This window comes from Myotis lucifugus, unplaced genomic scaffold (genome assembly GCF_000147115.1).
Source record: "Myotis lucifugus unplaced genomic scaffold, Myoluc2.0 scaffold_76, whole genome shotgun sequence".
In the NCBI taxonomy this organism is placed as follows: domain Eukaryota; kingdom Metazoa; phylum Chordata; class Mammalia; order Chiroptera; family Vespertilionidae; genus Myotis; species Myotis lucifugus.
In genome coordinates, this window is record NW_005871124.1 from 5,065,889 (window position 1) to 5,083,196 (window position 17,308).

At 37.9% G+C, this 17,308-nt stretch overlaps 1 protein-coding gene across 6 annotated transcripts in view; it reads left to right on the top strand.

Moving 5' to 3' along the window:
• Positions 1–14,091, top strand: part of RP2 (RP2, ARL3 GTPase activating protein) — a 29,968-nt gene extending 15,877 nt beyond the window's left edge. For 2 of the 6 annotated variants that reach the window (XM_014457441.2, XM_006090572.3), the window contains exons 3-5: positions 1,044–1,158; positions 9,507–9,592; positions 13,881–14,091. In XM_014457441.2, the coding sequence (XP_014312927.1) occupies positions 1,044–1,158; positions 9,507–9,592; positions 13,881–13,964 (285 nt within the window). In that variant the 3' untranslated portion in view covers positions 13,965–14,091. Of the gene's footprint in view, positions 1–1,043; positions 1,159–9,506; positions 9,593–9,629; positions 9,738–13,880 lie in introns of all 6 variants that reach the window. The other 4 variants (XM_023755401.1, XM_014457442.2, XR_002829742.1 and 1 more) reach the window with 3 other exon arrangements.
• The last annotated feature ends 3,217 nt before the right edge of the window (positions 14,092–17,308 follow it).

Sequence of the window (17,308 nt, forward strand, 5' to 3'; positions counted from 1 at the left end):
AAGTAATTAGATTTTAAAAAATGTTTTTATTGATTTCAGAGAGGAAAAGAGAGGGAGAGATAGAAACATCAATGATGAGAGAGAATCATTGATCGGCTGCCTCCTGCATGCCCGCTACTGGGCATTGAGCCTGCAACCTGGGCATGTGCCTTGACCGGGAATTGAACCGTGACCTCCTGGTTTATGGGCCAGTGCTCAACTACTGAGCAACACCAGCTGGGCTCAATCAATTGGGTTTTAATCATAACTCTGTTACTTAATAGTTGTGTGATCTTGGGCAGGTTTCTTAACCACTCTGTGCCTTAGTTTTCTTATCTGTAAAATGAGGATAATAATAGTACCTAAAGTGCATAAAATGCCTGGTACAGAGTAAGTACTCCATAAATATAATCTATCATTATTGTGCTATATTCTATAAATTTGTATCATGTTTTTAAAAATTAACATTGTTATACAAGCTTTTCCCCATTTTATTATTTGTTATGTTTAATGAACTATGGTATTTTATCATGTCAATGCACCATAATTTACTTAACCGTTCTCCTTTCATTATCACAAAACTAAGGTTTCCATCTATTCATTTCAGTCAAAAAATTTTTAATTATATTTAAAACCCTTTGCGGTCCAATTTTATTTTTGGAATTCAAACAGTCTGGTCCAAATTAATTGACGGGATTGAATGTTGAACCAGTTCGCGGTGTCGACCTCAGCCTCGACGTTGGACCTGCTCCTGGCGTCTGGTCTGTCGAGTCAGCCTCGACGTTGGACCGAAAAGGGTTAAAATTTTGAGGGATCATTCACATTTGTTTGATCCTTAATCTTAGCAGTAGGCATTGTGTATCAGTTCTTAAGCAGAACTACCCATCTGGAAGAAGGAATCTTGTATATGTGAAAACCTGTTATAGCAAACACCCCAAATTAGAGTTATAACGAAAACAAAATTCAGCATACTGTGTCATATTTTATACAGAAATGTACTAGGAAATATTGTTTTAATCTCAGAAGGTCATTTTAAAATCTAAGTGAAATTCTGTTTTCCACAGATGGTTCATTTAGGTTTTTTCCTGATGCAGACAAAGGAAGTATCCATGAAAGCTGAGGATGCTCAGAGGGTTTTTCGGGAAAGAGCACCTGAATTCCTTCAACTTCTGAACAAAGGTACCTTCTGGCTGATTGGTACACTTTTGTGCTTATCCTCTTGAGATGCTGATTGGGTTTACTCTGGCCTCTTACATTGCCTTCTCTTTCTCACTTGTTTTGTGTTTTTTCCTACTACTATTCAGAAATGTCAAAATTTCACATCATTTAAAAAAACCTATATGATAATTAGAAATCAGACATTACATTTTTTTTCCTATTCTATTGCCTTAGTTCTGAAAAATCACATTATATTTTATTATTTTTTATTATTTTATTATTGTATTATTATACTGTCCAGAATTACAAAGCACTTGATAAGGATTCTTTCTGTCTTCAGTGTGCTTTGACCATACATGAAAAGTAAGAAATATAAATAAAATGGTATAGTATTTTATGTAGTTGATATGACTGATTAATTTCCCATGCAAAAATAGGATTGTTTTCCCCAGCGGGCAAATGCTACCAGTACATTTCAGATATTGAAAATATGTCTGCAAAAAGAGGATCTAGAGTTAGTGTGACCTTCTGAAGGGTTGCTGTCTGCCTATATGTATTGAAGGTGTGCTGATTCTGGAGGACAGAGTACTGTTCTTCTTTGAGATGGGAACATTGTTTGCTTAAGGCCCTTAACCCTTTGCACTCCGCTGTCCCCTCTCAGGGAACATCGGAATTCTAGCATATCACTCGGATGTCCCCTCTCAGGGGACATTGCAGTTTATTAGTGATTACGGGGAATTGAGTTATTTCAACGCAACTTTTTGAGACATGCATGTTTCCCTGAAGTTTTATCTTGAAATGGCACAAGAAATTAAATCAAAATATCGTAAAAATTACTAAGATATATACAAGAAATGTCAGCGGGTTTTGTGTCGGATTAAACAATAAACTACATATTCCCGATGTGGGACAAAGAAAACAGGACTGCATTGTGTGTTCTAACAGGAAAACACCTGGTGGCAGGCGTCAAACCACTTATTGCTGTCAAACATGCACTAATCAGCCTGCAATGCATATTGGGGAGTGTTACAAAACTTATACTGTACAAAATTATAAACAATAAAATATTGTTTTTTTTGCAAATATACATTCCTCGATGTCACCCAATTCATATAAGTCCAATATCATTATAATACGTTACTTGGTTCCAAAATTATACTAAATAATACGAGGGTCTGTAAATGCACGTTTCCGCCGCAAAGTAGCGTCGAGTAGCTGGTAGCCAATGTCCAGAATGGTTCGGAGTGCAAAGGGTTAAGTATTATAATGGTATTGTGGTTATGTAGGCAATGCATGCTGATGTGTTATGATATCTGTTGTTTTCAAATGGCTCAGCAAAACAAAATCGAAGTGTGTGTGCTCATGCACGTGTAGCATATGATAAAGCAAATCAATATATAACCTTATTGTATGTGTGTCTGTTTAAAGACACCTTTTAGTATGTATTATTGATTCATTAGCATTGAACTTAGAGCCAGCAGCACTATAACTCAGGCCTATATGAAGCTTCCCTAACAGCTATTTTCTCTGTAAGACATATCACAGTCTTTCTAAACTTAGGAACCTTATACAGCACTTCAGCACTACGTTTGTGGGCCATTTAAAATAGCAAAATCACAACAAAAAGAACAAAATGTGGAAAATGTGCCACTAAATAGACTATGAAAAGGACACTTGTTTACAGAATGAATGTTGAAACAAGAAGGCAGAGCATCACTTTGTTCATTTTCACCTGGGACCATGCATGTCAGGCAACTTTTTTATGCCACTCTGAGTGTCCGCAAATGACCATGAAGAAACTTTTATTGATTTTGGGGTCACAAATAAATTTTTCCAGGTAAGCAGATTCACAAATAAAGCATTCACAAATAATGAGGATCAACTGTATATGTATTTCATGTTAAAAATTTTCCTTTAAGCACTGCTTTAAGCATCCTGCAAATTTTGATCTGATGTATTTTCATTTAATTCAGGGTTTGGCAAAATATGGCCTCCTGTATGTTTCATAAATGAAGTTTTATTTGGAGCACAGCCACACTCATTATTGTATCTACTAGAGGCCCAGTGCTTGAAATTCATGCACCCAGGGGGTGTCCCTCAGCCCAACCTGCGCCCTCTCACAGTCCAGGAGCCCTCGGGGGATGTCCAACTGCCACAGAGGCAAGAGGCACTCCCACCATCACTGCTGCGCTTGCCAGCTGTGACCCCAGCTTCTGGCTGAGCAGCGCTCCCCCTGTGGGAGCACACTGACCACCAGGGGGAAGTTCCTGCGTTTAGTGTCTGCCCCCTGGTGGTCAGTGCACATCATAGCAACCAGTTGTTCTGCCGTTTGGTCAATTTGCATATTAGGGTTTTATTATATAGGATTGTTTTGTTGATTTCCTACCTGGTCCTTTATAGAAAAAGTATATTGACCTCCCCCCCCCCATGTAGTTCAGAATATTTTTTAATTTCCCTTGAGACTTTTCACTTAATCCATGGATTATTTAGAAGTATATTGTTTAATTTCTAAACATTTGGAGATTGTCCAGATGTGTTTCTGTAATAGATTTGTAGATTGTTATTATGGTCTGAAAATACACATTGTATAATTTCTATTTTCTTTACTTAAGGTTTGTTTTGTAGTACAAATTATAGTGTATCTTGGCGAATATTCCATATACATGTGAGGAGAATGTATAATCTGCTTTTGTTGGGCCTCTATAGAGGCCCACTAGGCCAATTTGGTTGATAGTGTTATTCAGATCATCTATATCCTTACTGATTTTCTGCTTACTTGTTCTATGAATTAAAGAGAGAGGAGTGTCAAACTCTCCAACTATCATTGTGGATTTGTCCATTTCTCTTTTCAGATCCTATCAGGTTTTGCTGTGAAACTTTTTGTTAGATGCATACACATTTAGGATTGTTATGTCTTCTTGGAGAGTCCTTTATGATTATGTAATGTCTCTTTTTGTCTCTGATAATCTTCCTTGTTCTGAAATCTACTTTGCCTGATATATATAGCTACTCCAGCTTTTGTTTGGTTGTTAGTGTTTCATCATATACTAGAGGCCCAGTGCACGAATTTGTGCACCAGTGGGGTCCCTCGGCCTGGCCTGCAGGATCAGGCCAAAACCAGCTCTCCAACATCCCCCAAGGGGTCCTGGATTGCAGGAGGGCACAGGCCAGGCCAAGGGACCCCACTGGTGCACGATCGGGGCCAGGGAGAGACACAGGAGGTTGGCCAGCTGGGGAGAGACCACGGAGGGCTCCAGGGTGAGTCCGGCCTGTCTTGTTCAGTCCTGATCAGCCAGACCCCAGCAGCAAGCTAACCTACCGGTTGGAGCATCTCCCCCCCCCCCCCCCGGTGGTCAGTGCACGTCATAGCCAGTGGTTGAGCAGCCTTAGTATATCATGGCATATTACGCTTTGATTGGTTGAACAGATGACCGGACACTTAGCATATTAGGCTTTTATTATATAGGATCTTTATCTCTTTTCTTTTAACTTATCAAAGTCTATATACCTAAAGTGAATTTTTTATAGACAGCATATAGTTGGTTCTTGCTTTTTAATCCTATCTGACAGTCACTCTTTTAACTGGTATATTTAGACCATTCACATTGAAAGGGATTGATATAGTTGGATCGACATCTACCATCTTGCTAGCTGCTTTCTGTTCCATTTATTCTTTGTTTCTTTTTACCTCTTTTTGTTTAATTGGCCGTTTTTTTTATAACTCCATTTTATCTCTATTGACTTATTGTTTATACCTTTTATATAATGGTTGCCTTAGGTTTTACAACATATATATTTGAGTCCACCTTATAGTAATATTATACCACTTCACCTATAGTATACACTGAGTGGCCAGATTATTATGATCAGCCAGATTATTATGACCACCCCATCAGTACTTTGTTGGGCCACCTTTTGCCTTCAGTATTGTGGTGATTCTTCTTGGCATTGACTCCACGAGATGTTGAAAGGTGATGCAATGAATCTGACACCATGCCTGATGAATAGCACTGTCCAGTTCTGTGAGGTTGGATGGTTGTGGAACCAGCTGCCTGATGGCTCTTTTAACTTCGTCCCACAAATGCTCAATTGGATGGAGATCTGGTGATTGTGGGGGCCACCTAAGCAAGGTAAAGTCTCCCTCATGTTCTTGAAACCACTCCTGCACAATACGAGCACCGTGGCATGGCGCATTGTCTTGTTGGAAGAAGCCATCATGATAGGATGAACTTGATCAGCAACGATACTTAGGTATGTTGTGCTATTCAGACGTTTATAATGGTCTGGCCCTCTAGCAACTTCAGCGCAAAATTATAGCTAATTTGCCTACAAACGTCAGGTGGTCATAATAATCTGGCCACTCTGTGTATAAGGTCCTAAAAACATTATATACTCAAATCTTTCCTCCCATCCCTGTATCATTATTACATATCTTACTGTTGCATATGCTACAAATATCTAATACACTGTTAATGTATTTAAACTCAGTTATTTTTAAAAGAATTAAAAATAATAAAAATATAGATAATATTTTACTGGAGGCTTTAGAGCAGAAGAATGTCATGGTCCCTTTAAAATGTAACTTTTATCATTCTGCTTGCTCTAAGGGGGAAGCAGAGAGCCATCTGGAGGCTGTTGCTGTAATCTAATTGAGACATGGTAGTGGCTTGTTCCAAGGTCATGTTAGATTACACAGAAGACTTTATTAGATAGGGCATTCAGGAATCTTTTTTGTTTACTTCAAAGTCTCACAATCTTTTTGACAGTTCAAATATTTAGATTTCAAGCTTCTGCGAACTATTTGATAAGACGTTCACATTAAAACATTAAAAGCATGACTAATGATCCTTGTTGACCTCATAGTTCAGTTTGAAATAAACACTGAAATTGTAGTTATCATTATTAGATAGAAAGACAAATAGGGCTTCTTAAAGAGTACATTGTCAGCATTGTAGTTTTTTAGTTTAGGATTGTCCATACATATTAATCAAAATTGATGCACTTGTCTACCTTTTTTGTTAGTGATTGCTTGTTGACAAATTATTAGGTCGCTTACCAGAAGCTCATAATATTCTATTCAAAAAAATATCAACCAAGTTTCACATTTGGGTAATTCTACCAAAATTGGATTTCTGAATTCTGGATTATGTTGTCTTTGCAGAATGCAGGTACTTTCAGTAATAAATGTCTGACTTTTCAAAATATATCTACTGTATATCCTTGTACTGATCCTGACTAAAAGCATACTGTATTCTACCTTAATTCAAACTTTCCACTTTCTGCAAAACTGGAAACGCTGCATTTATAATCAACTTTTTCTTTTCTCAGTATTTATTTTGTTTAAAATGCTTTTTAAGTCCTTTTGCAAATTTACAAATGTACTATCTCTATTCAGAAGTACAGAGTACAATGCCTCATGTGTGCCCATCCCATTTTATCAACTTTTTGCCATTCTTGAAAAAATAATTTATATTCTTTTTGCTGAAATATTTTAATCAAATTTTAATGTCTTGTCATTTCACCCCTACATATTAGTGTGTGTCTTCTTAAACAAAATTAAAAACAGGTGTTTTCTTAAGTAATCACAATATATTATGACATCTATTTCTTGCCTCAGGAGTTGCAAAATGATCATTTTCTAATCATGTCACTACCTCTATATTTAATAATGGATGTTAACAGAACTTCCTGTACAGAAGAACTGTTTGGTTAATTTGAAATATGCTTCATGATTAACAATTCCTTAATCTCATCGAATAACCAGTCCATATCCAAATTTCCCTAATTGTCTAAAAACATTCTTTATGTATTCTTTAAAATACTTTTATTGATTTCAGAGAGGAAGGTAGAGAGAGAAAGAGAGAGAGAGAAACATCAACGATGAGAGAGAATCATTAATCAGCTGTCTCCTGCACACCCCCTACTGGGGATCAAGCCCCCAACCCAGGCATGTGCCCTGACCAGGAATCAAACTGTGACCTCCTGGTTCATAGGTCAACGCTCAACCACTGAGCTATGTCGGCTGGGTTCTTTATGTATTTTTATAGTTAATGTGATCCAGATCTAAAATTGTCCCACTCACTGTATGTCATTTTTTGTATCACTCTTAATGAGAAACGGGTGTCTCCCTCTCCCCCCCTTTTTTGTCTTGTAAAAGAAACCTGGTCATTTGTCCTGTGTGCCTGGGTGTGTTTAATTTGTTCCTCTACAGTTCTTGTAGACTATAAGTTAGATCAAAGCCTTGTTTACACTCACGTTTAGGGGTTCTTTTGGGCAAGAATATTTCACAGGTGGTACTGTTTCCTATATCATTACATGAGAGGGCACTTAACTTGATTATTGCACTTTTAGTGATACTAGAATTGATTAAGTTCAGCTCCTGACAATCTTCTTTTTGAAGTTTCTTATCACTTTTCCCTGTGGGATGCTAAAAACATTGATGATTGTTGCCTGATTCAATTATTTTATTAGGAGTTGCAAAATGATCATTTTCTAATCATGTCACTACCTCTATATTTAATAATGGATGTTAACAGAACTTCTTGTACAGAAGAACTGTTTGGTTAATTTGAAATATGCTTCATATCAGAAAAGCAGAATAAATAAAGGGAAAATAATTAAGCATTAATTTTCAAAGTAATAATTTGGTGCCCTAGCAACCTATAGTAGTATCCAATGAATTTTCTTTGTTTCTCTCTTTTCTAAATATCATTAGTAGCTCATGAATTTTTATGTATTCAGTATGTTTTAATAAATTGCAGTCATTATTCCTTCTGATCTCACCGAGGCTCATCTTTGGCCATTTGGAGCTCCTTCAAGCTGGCTCCTGTGTCCTCTTGATACAACCCCATTGGCCTTCGATAGCCTCATTGCTTTTTGGCTCAACAAGATATTCCTAGTTGATCTTACCCATTTCTTGCCTCAGACACAGAATCGTCCATTTTTCTGAGTTACCTTCTTTTCTTTACTCAGCACCTGTCTTCATCTACACTCTGTGATGCTGAAAAACCCACACTTTAATTTGTTCTCTGTATCTAATTGTATAGTTGACTGTCTATATAGCCTACCTTTTCTGTATTTGTTGTCTATGTTAAATCACAGGCCCTCAGTGATTTTAGTTATTTAGTGAGATCTTTTCCCTCATTCATATACCTTGCCCTGTGGCACATGCCTACATTCATCTTAGCATTTCATTACTTAGTACTTCATCATTTTCTGTTGTTCTGTATTTGTTTAATGGTGTGTTTTTTTTTTTTATGTGTAATTTCATGGAGGTCAGGACTTCTCCATTACTGTAGGAGATAAAAAGCAAATCTATTAAGAATACAGTGATAGCTGAATAAAAATTGAATTGAAGGGCATATTTTGCTTGGCTGACTTGTGGCCATGTTTGCAACAGTTTGACACTGGGTAGTGCCAATGCTACATTTAAATCCAGAAATTAAAGTACAGGTGGTTTAAAAGTATATAGATTAATGTATGGGAGAGGAAGCATAAATATTTTCAGAGAATTAAAAAAATGAACACTTGGTCATTGGATCTAGAATGTAGTTTTAAGGCTCACTCAAGAAATATATTTCACATAGTCATTACTTTTGGTGCCTGGCCTCAATTCCTACTTGGCTTAGCTTCATTATTGGTGGCCCAGAACTTGGCTGGTAAGTAGGAGAGTTGGAAGCAAGGCTGGCTGCCTGGCAAAACTTACTTATGTTGACTTGAATTGCTTTTGATCTTTTCTGTCATTTGTCAACTGCTTTTTGTACTGCTAAATGGGTGAGCTTTTAATGGTTTTTATAGATGAATGAAAACTAGAAAAGCCAGACTATTCACAACACTTAATGTGATAGTCCACCCTGGCTCAATTGGTTGGATTATCGTCGTCCCACCCACCAAAAGGTTGCAGGTTTGATTCCAGATCAGGGCACATACCCAAGTTGCAAGTCTGGCTCGTATAGGGAGGCAACCAATCAATATTTCTCTCTCTCTCTCTGGCTCGTATGGGGATGCAACTGATCGATGGATCAATGTTTCTCTCTCAATGTTTCTCTTTCTCTCTCTCTCTCTCTCTCTCTCTCTCTCTCTCTCTTTCCCCTCTCCCTCCCTCCCTTCTTCTCTATGTGATAGTCCTATAGTAGCACTGAAGCTACCCATCATGTGATGAGACTCTATGTTAGTTTGTACTATATGTTAATTTGTACTATAATTAGAGTAGGAAGAAGTAGCTGAAGTGACATTCCATCTATCTACTTCCTTCTTCCTTTTCTTTTACTTCCAAAGAAGCTAGAGATTCTTCAGGGAAGTACAAAAAGAATAATTTTAGAATAGATTTGTATTCTTGATAAGACAACACTTCTTCGGTTTGCTTATAGGTCCTGTTATTGCCTTGGAGTTTAATGGAGATCGTGTTGTAGAAGATTGTCAAAATGTTGTCAACGAGATATTCAAGAGCACCAAGGTACAAGATTTCATTGACTGTATTTCTTCTTTTTTAGCCCCATCCTGAGCTGAGTTCAGCATGACTCAGTACTGCTGTTCTTCTGGCCACTGGTCCTGACATCCCTTGAAGACCCCAGATACTCACCTAGGCCCGCATTCCCCTGGTGAGAGGGCACCCTGCTTAGAGTGGCTCTACTGCCAAGCAGGCCCTGACCTCTTCCCTGATACTTCAACCTGCTGGCAGCCTCCATTAGGGCACTTACATAGGGTCAAGTTCCTGTCCTTTACCCCCACAATAACAGAGTTCTCCTTGAAGGCTGTCCTTGTTTGAGCCAGATCCTCCTCACAAACCCCGGCCTGGACCTGGCACACTTTTAAAAAAAAAGTACTTTGATCAAAAACAGACATCCCATCCACAGGATCCCATAATCCAGGGCTTTTCTTTGTGACCTCGAAGGAGCACATGTCAGGCAAGGCGGGGACAACTTCAGAGAGACTGTTTCAGAATCAGAATTTCCAGCATCTCTGGCTGCTTTCAAATCAGTCTCAAGGAAATTCAGCTTCAGAGAGACCCCAAAGCCTCACGTGTGTCATCTCACCTCTCCCAATATCATCTCCAAGAAAAACAGTGGTCCCCTGAAATAGCCCTAAGGTACAAAAGCCCCTAGTAGGCTTCTAGAAACATCCTTCTCCCCCACTCCTAGGGGTGAACCCCAAGACTCTAGAACAACTGCCTTTTTAATCTTGAAAATCACCTCAAGGGCCTAAAGACCTCCCCCAGGAAGTTTCCAGAAAAATAGAGACTTCCATTGTGAACGGCAAGGCTACAGAAATGCCCCCACCTTTGAGGGAACGCCAGAGCTCCCCTCCAACCCATCTTCCAGAGAGATCTCCAAGGTTCCAGAAATATCTCACTGTCTTCCAAACTTCCCAATGATCTGGGACCTCCTCATCTACCAAAGCAAAACCTAGTAATCCAGAGGCCTCTGCACCTATAAGGAACCCCCAGGGCTCCAAAAAAGTCCATACTCAGACAACCTCAGAATCCAACCTGCTCCTGAGATACCTCCAGGACCCTAAGATCATTATTTTACAGGGCTCCCAGTGTCCCCATTAATCTTCCACATGCCAGGGAGACCCCCAGAATCCCTTGACTACCCAGAATCAGCCCTAGACCCTTGTATCTCCCGAACCCCCCCGCCCACCTCCTAATTCCCCATTTCACAATAGCCTTAGAGCTACAGACAACTACAGGCACACGTGACTTCCCCACCTCCTAGGCAGGGTTCTGGGACCGACCAGTATTTATATTTCAATCAAACCTTTTCTTTCTTTTTTTTTTAAATATATTTTATTGAATTTCTACAGAGAGGAAGGGAGAGAGATAGAGAGTTGGAAACATCGATGAGAGAGAAACATCGACCAGCTGCCTCCTGCACATCTCCCACTGGGGGATGTGCCCGCAACCCAGGTACATGCCCTTGACCGGAATCGAACCTGGGACCTTTCAGTCCGCAGGCCGACGCTCTATCCACTGAGCCAAACTGGTTTCGGCTCAATCAAACCTTTTCATTTCCTTTTCCTTACAATCAAATCGTACTTTTTAGCCCTAGTGTTGTATGGAATTTTTAAAAAGCAGATCATGATTTTTAGAACCTGCAATAAATAATTGGAAGCTAAGCTTTGGTTTTTCCTTGCCAAACTAAAACATTAACTGCTTACACACTTATAAAATAAGAATGTACTTATTAAAAACCATCAATAATACTTGTTTCTAAAGTGAAAAGTCTCATCAAAAGCATCTTCAAGTCCTTTTTTAAAAAATATTGAATGATCTACAGATGGTTTGACTTAATGACTTTTAGACTTTAAGTGATAGGCATTCAGTAGGTACCATACTTCTAGAGATATACTTTACCTTACTTTCTCGTAAGCTAGACGCTGTAGGGAGTCACAGCTCCCAGTCAGCCCTGCCATCACAAGGGTAAACAACCAATACTCTACAGTGTGTATTCATTGTGTTAGGTTACTTTGTCCAACTGTAGGCTAATGTACGTGTTCTGAACACGTTTAAGATAGGTAGGCTAAGTTATGATGTTCGGTAGGTTAAGTGGATTAAATGCATTTTCAACTTAGCTATTTTTTAAAAATACAATAACCATTTTTTTGCTCACAATTTTTTAAAAATGTTTTTATTAATTTCAGAGAGAGGAAGGGAAAGGGATAGAAACATCAATGATGAGAATCATTGATCATCTGCCTCCTGCACGCCCCCTACTGGGGATCCAGCCTGAAACCCAGGCATGTGCCCTGCTGGGGAATGGAACAGGGCCCTTCTGATTCATGGATCAATGCTCAACTACTGAACCACACTGGCCGGGCAACTTATGCTATTTTTAACTTATGATGAGCTTATCTGTATTTCTAACATTATATACTTTATACCAGGAGTGGGGAACGTCGGCCCTTGGGCCATATCAGGCCCATGAAATCATTTGGCCTGGCCCTGCCAAGACATTAGGGGTGAATTAAATGTTTGACCAAATACAACAGGCTAATTTTTAAGTTGATAATTTTGTCTGGCCCAAGAATGATGTTAGAAATATCCAAATCGTCCTTGGCAGGAAAAATTTTCCCTACCCCTGCTTTAGACAGATGATCCCATTGCCCAGTGTTCATTTTTATTTGTTTCAGTAATGCTTCCTCAAAAATTGAACTGGAGCTTTATCTAGAAATCATTACAAATAGGTATTTTCTAGATATGTTGATGAAGTTGTGTATTTAAGAATTTCAGACTTAATGTAACTTAAAAAACAAACATGTAAAAGGATTAAATGAGTATATATGTAACTGATTATTTTTTATAAATATACTAGAGGCCCAGTGCATGAATTCATGCACCAGTGGAGTCCCTCAGCCTGGCCTATGGGATCTGGCCGAAACCGGCTCTCAGACATCCCCCAAGGGGTCCCCAATTGTGAAAGGGTGTAGGCCAGGCCGAGGGACCCCACTGGTGCATGATCAGAGATGCGGGAGGTGGGCCAGCCAGGAAGGGACCACGAGAGGGCTCCAGGGCATGTCTGGCCCATCTCGCTCAGTCCCAATTGGCCGGACCCCAGCAGCAAGCTAACCTACAGGTTAGAGTGTCTGCCCCCTGGTGGTCAGTGCATGTCATAGCGAGTGGTTGAACGGCGAACTGGTCGACTGGACACTTAGCATATTAGGCTTTTATTATATAGGATGAGAGGAAATTTGGGGGTTTTGTAGTCTGATTCGGCTTATGATTCCTTGAATTTGCATAATTTATTTATTTATTTTTTTAATTTTATATTTTATTGATTTTTTACAGAGAGGAAGGGAGAGGGATAGAGAGTTAGAAACATCGATCAGCTGCCTCCTGCACACCCCCCACTGGGGATGTGCCCGCAACCAAGGTACATGCCCTTGACCGGAATCGAACCCGGGACCCTTGAGTCCGAAGGCCGACGCTCTATCCACTAAGCCAAACCGGTTAGGGCTGAATTTGCATAATTTAAAGTATTTTGTCTTTTACCTCATTTTATCATCACATACTATTAAGGTTGGGGCAAATATAATGAGCTTGAATAAAAAAGGAAAAAAGAGAAAATGGTTATATGACTTGTTTTTAGATCTGAATGAGTTAAAGATGATCTAATCCAACTTTCTCATTTTACAGATGTGGAAACAGCCCAGAGAGGTTTAGTAAATTTCCAGCATCGTACAGCTAGTTTATGATAAAGCTAGAATGGAACTCAGGTCTCTTCTGTTTCCTGGCTGACATTTGTAAAAGCTTTTTTTTAAAAGGATTCTATTGAGTACTGCTTTATTGTTGTTCAGAAAGTAGTTCATTTTAAATTGGTAATGTATCTTTAGCAGCTTTAAAAAAAGATAATCTCAAGTTTTGCTTCTCAGCCTATTGAAATTATTTATAGAAAATAAAAAAAAACTAAAAGTTCTTTAAATACAACTCTATTCAGTAGCTTTCATAATGAGTGTTGTATATTTTAAAACAGTAAAATCCCAAGTGTAATAAAATACAAGTGAAGTATTATGAAAGCAAAGACCTTAATTACATCATAAGTGCTTTTAAAGGAGCTTAATTTACATTATAGTTACTGAAACTATTTTGCATGGATTCTACAGAAAATCTACACATTAAATATTGTAAATGATGTGCTTGAATTTATTTTAAATAGCAAGCTTATGACTTTGTTCTGTGGAGAACATGGGCTTTGGAATTTGGGGATTACTAGTATTTATTTTTGTTTCTTTTATATTTAAAATAGACGTTTGTATCACAAAACAAGGAGACAGCATCTAGAGATATAGACGGCTTCTACAACTTTGCTGATATACAGATGGGAATATGAAGTGCACCGTGGAACCAGGGACTTGGAATTAAAGCCCTTCTCAACTTGTATATTACCAACGGCTTTTACTAAGGCTAACATTGTTAAAGTTGATTCTTCAATAAATTATTAAATACTGCATCATTTACTTGAGGTTCAAAAATAGTTCATTTTAAATTAAGTTGTTGTTTTGTTTTTTTAAGAATTTGGTCCTTCACTGGACCTGATCTTATTTTTCTATTTTTTTAAGTATGTTTTTATTGATTTTTAGAGAGAGAAGGAGGTAGAGGGATAGATAGAAACATCGATCGGCTGCCTCCTACATGCCCCCTACTGAGGATGGAGCCCACAACCCGGGCATGTGCCCTGACCAGAATCGAACAGTGTCCTCCTGGTTCATAGATCGGTGCTCAACCACTGAGCCACACAGGCCAGGCTTAAATGAAGTAGCTTTAATCAGCTTAAAAACTAACCCACTTCAATAAACTTGCAGTTTTGATTCTCTGCATATGATACTGTTATTAGAAAATAGAAGTGGCTAACAGTTCGTTTTAATCCTAAATGTTCTCTCAAATCTCTAATAATTTAAACTTTCCTCAGTGTTCCATGATATTTGTTTGAGAATACATTCCATTGCTTATTTTCTTTTTTTAATTTAGAGGGATTTGTTACTAGTTGATCAATTAGAATGAACCTATGTGCATTTTTTCATGTAACATATCCAGTTAAAGAATTGCTTCCGAGTTGCTTAATATGGCAAATGAGAGTCTGTACACAAACTTGACATACTCATAAATTGAATTTTTAAATTAATAGGTATTTGATAACTGGTTTTGCAAGTAACTCTACTAACTGATGTTGGTAAAGCTGTTTAAAGACTACTTTGTGAGTAGTATGACTATTTGAATAATTTCCACTCTGTTCAGTTTTTTACTATAATTGCTAGATGACTCTTCTGCTTTCTGGTAAGAAAAGATATATGCAACACTAAGACTGTAGAAGCCCAATCACCAGCAGTTTTCAAAAAGATGATTACTGTTCTATCAGCTCTTGTGAGATATTAGAATTGGAATAAAACCTTGTGATATTCAGGTAAGACATACTAAGGTATGATGATAAGCTATATAGATTAAAAAGCTAGATAAATTTGATTTTCATTAAATATGCCACTCATAGCAAGTAATGTTCAAGCATGATAAAAATTATTTGGTTGCTTTAAAGCATTATTCTCCAAATCAACCTACCTAATAATTTGCCAGGAGGCAGGGGATACTTGTTTAAAAGTCCAGTTGTTGGAACCAATCCCCAGATGCACCGATTCAGTCTCCAGGGGAAACTCTGTTTTAAGGGGTTTATTGTAATTTGAAGTAATCAGTTCAGAAGATATTGAGAGGTTGATCTTGTGTAAAGTGACTGAACCTACCACCCACGTCTCATATAGCAGCTAATAGGAAATAAACTTTTATAGGTCTATTTTTTAAAAGAACCTTAAATTTAATTCTATTTTGATAAAACTAAAACTGAAAATAGCCACTTGTAAAATTTCCTCTTATTGTTACTAAAAATGTATTTTCATGTTTAAACTGTTTTTTGGATATTTTCATATTAATTTATAACTGCTACATTGAATATTGATGTCCAGAAATAATACATTAAAAGACTTTTCACTTTAAATTAGTAATATTGAGTCCTTACCCTGTGCCTGGCCTTGTGCTAACCATTAGCATTGCAATATTTCAATCTTTTTCTTAAGTTTATCTTTATTTTTGAAAGTATTACAAATGTCCCCTTTTACCCCCACCCCGAATTCCCCCAGGCCTACAATATTGTCTGTGTCCGTAGGTTATACATATATGCATATAAGTTCTTTGGTTAATCTCTTCCTCCCCACCCCTCCCCACTTCCTTCTGAGATTCATCAGTCTGTTCCATGCCTCCAGGTCTCTGGATCTATTTTGTTTGTCAGTTTATTTTGTTCATTAGATTCCACATATAAGTGAGGTCATGTGATACTTGTCTGGCTAGCTTATTTCGCTTAGCATAATACCCTTCAGGTTCTTCCATGCTGTCTCAAAGGGTAAGAGACCCTTCTTTTCACAGCTGCATAGTATTCCATGGTATAAATGTACCACAGCTTTTTTTATCCACTCATCTACTGATGGCCACTTGGGCTGTTTCCAGATCTTAACTATTCTAAATTGTGCTGCTATGAACATAGGAATGCATACATTCTTTCTGATTAGTGTTTCGGGATTCTTAGGATATATTCCTAGAAGTGGAATGCAATTCTATTTTTAATTTTTTGGGAAACTCCATACTGTTTTCCATAGAGGCTGCACCAGTCTGCATTCCCACCAGCAGTGAACTAGGGTTCCCTTTTCTCCACATTTTGGCCAGCACTTGTTGTTTGTTGATTTATTGATGATAGCCATTCTGGCAGGTGCGAGGCAATACCTCATTGTTGTTTTAATTTGCATCTCTCTGATGGTTAGTGACTTTGAGCATGTTTTCATGTCTCTTGGCCTTCTGTAGGTCTTTGGAGAAGTGTCTATTTAGGTCCTTTTCCCATTTTTGAATTGGATTGTCTTCCTTTGTTAAGTTGTATGAGTTCCTTATATATTTTGGAAATTAAGCCTTATTGGATATATCATTGGCAAATAAGTTCTCCCATACAGTGGGCTCCTATTTCATTTTGTTGATGGTTTCTTTTGCTGTACGGAACCTTTTTATTTTGATGTAGTCCCATTTCTTTATTTTCTCCTTTGTTCTCCTTGCCCTAGGAGATGTATTGGCAAATATATTGCTACCAGAGATGTCTGAGATTTTGCTGCCTATGGTTTCTTCTAGGATTTTTATGTTTTCACGACTTACATTTAAGTCTTTTATCCATTTTGAGTTTATTCTTGTGTATGGTGTAAGTTGGTGGTCTAGTTTCATTTTTTTTGCATGTACCTGTCCAATTATCCCAACACCATTTATTGAAGAGACTGTCTGGACTCCATTGTATACTCTTGCCTCCTTTGTCAAATATTAATTGAGCGTAATGGCTTGGGTCAATTTCTGGGGTCTCTGTTCTGTTCCATTGATTTATATGCCAGTTCTTAGGGCAGTACCAGGCTGTTTTGATTACAATGGCTTTATAGTATAATTTGATACCCAGTATTGTGATCCTTCCTACTTTGTTTTTCTTTCTCAAGATTGCTGCAGCTATTCGGGGTCTTTTTTTGTTCCATATAAATTTTTGGAGTATTTGTTCTAGATCTGTGAAATATGCCATTGGTATTTTAATAGGGATTGTGTTGAATCTCTAGATTGCTTTGAGAAGTATGGATATTTTACTGATGTCTCCAATTCATGAACATGCTA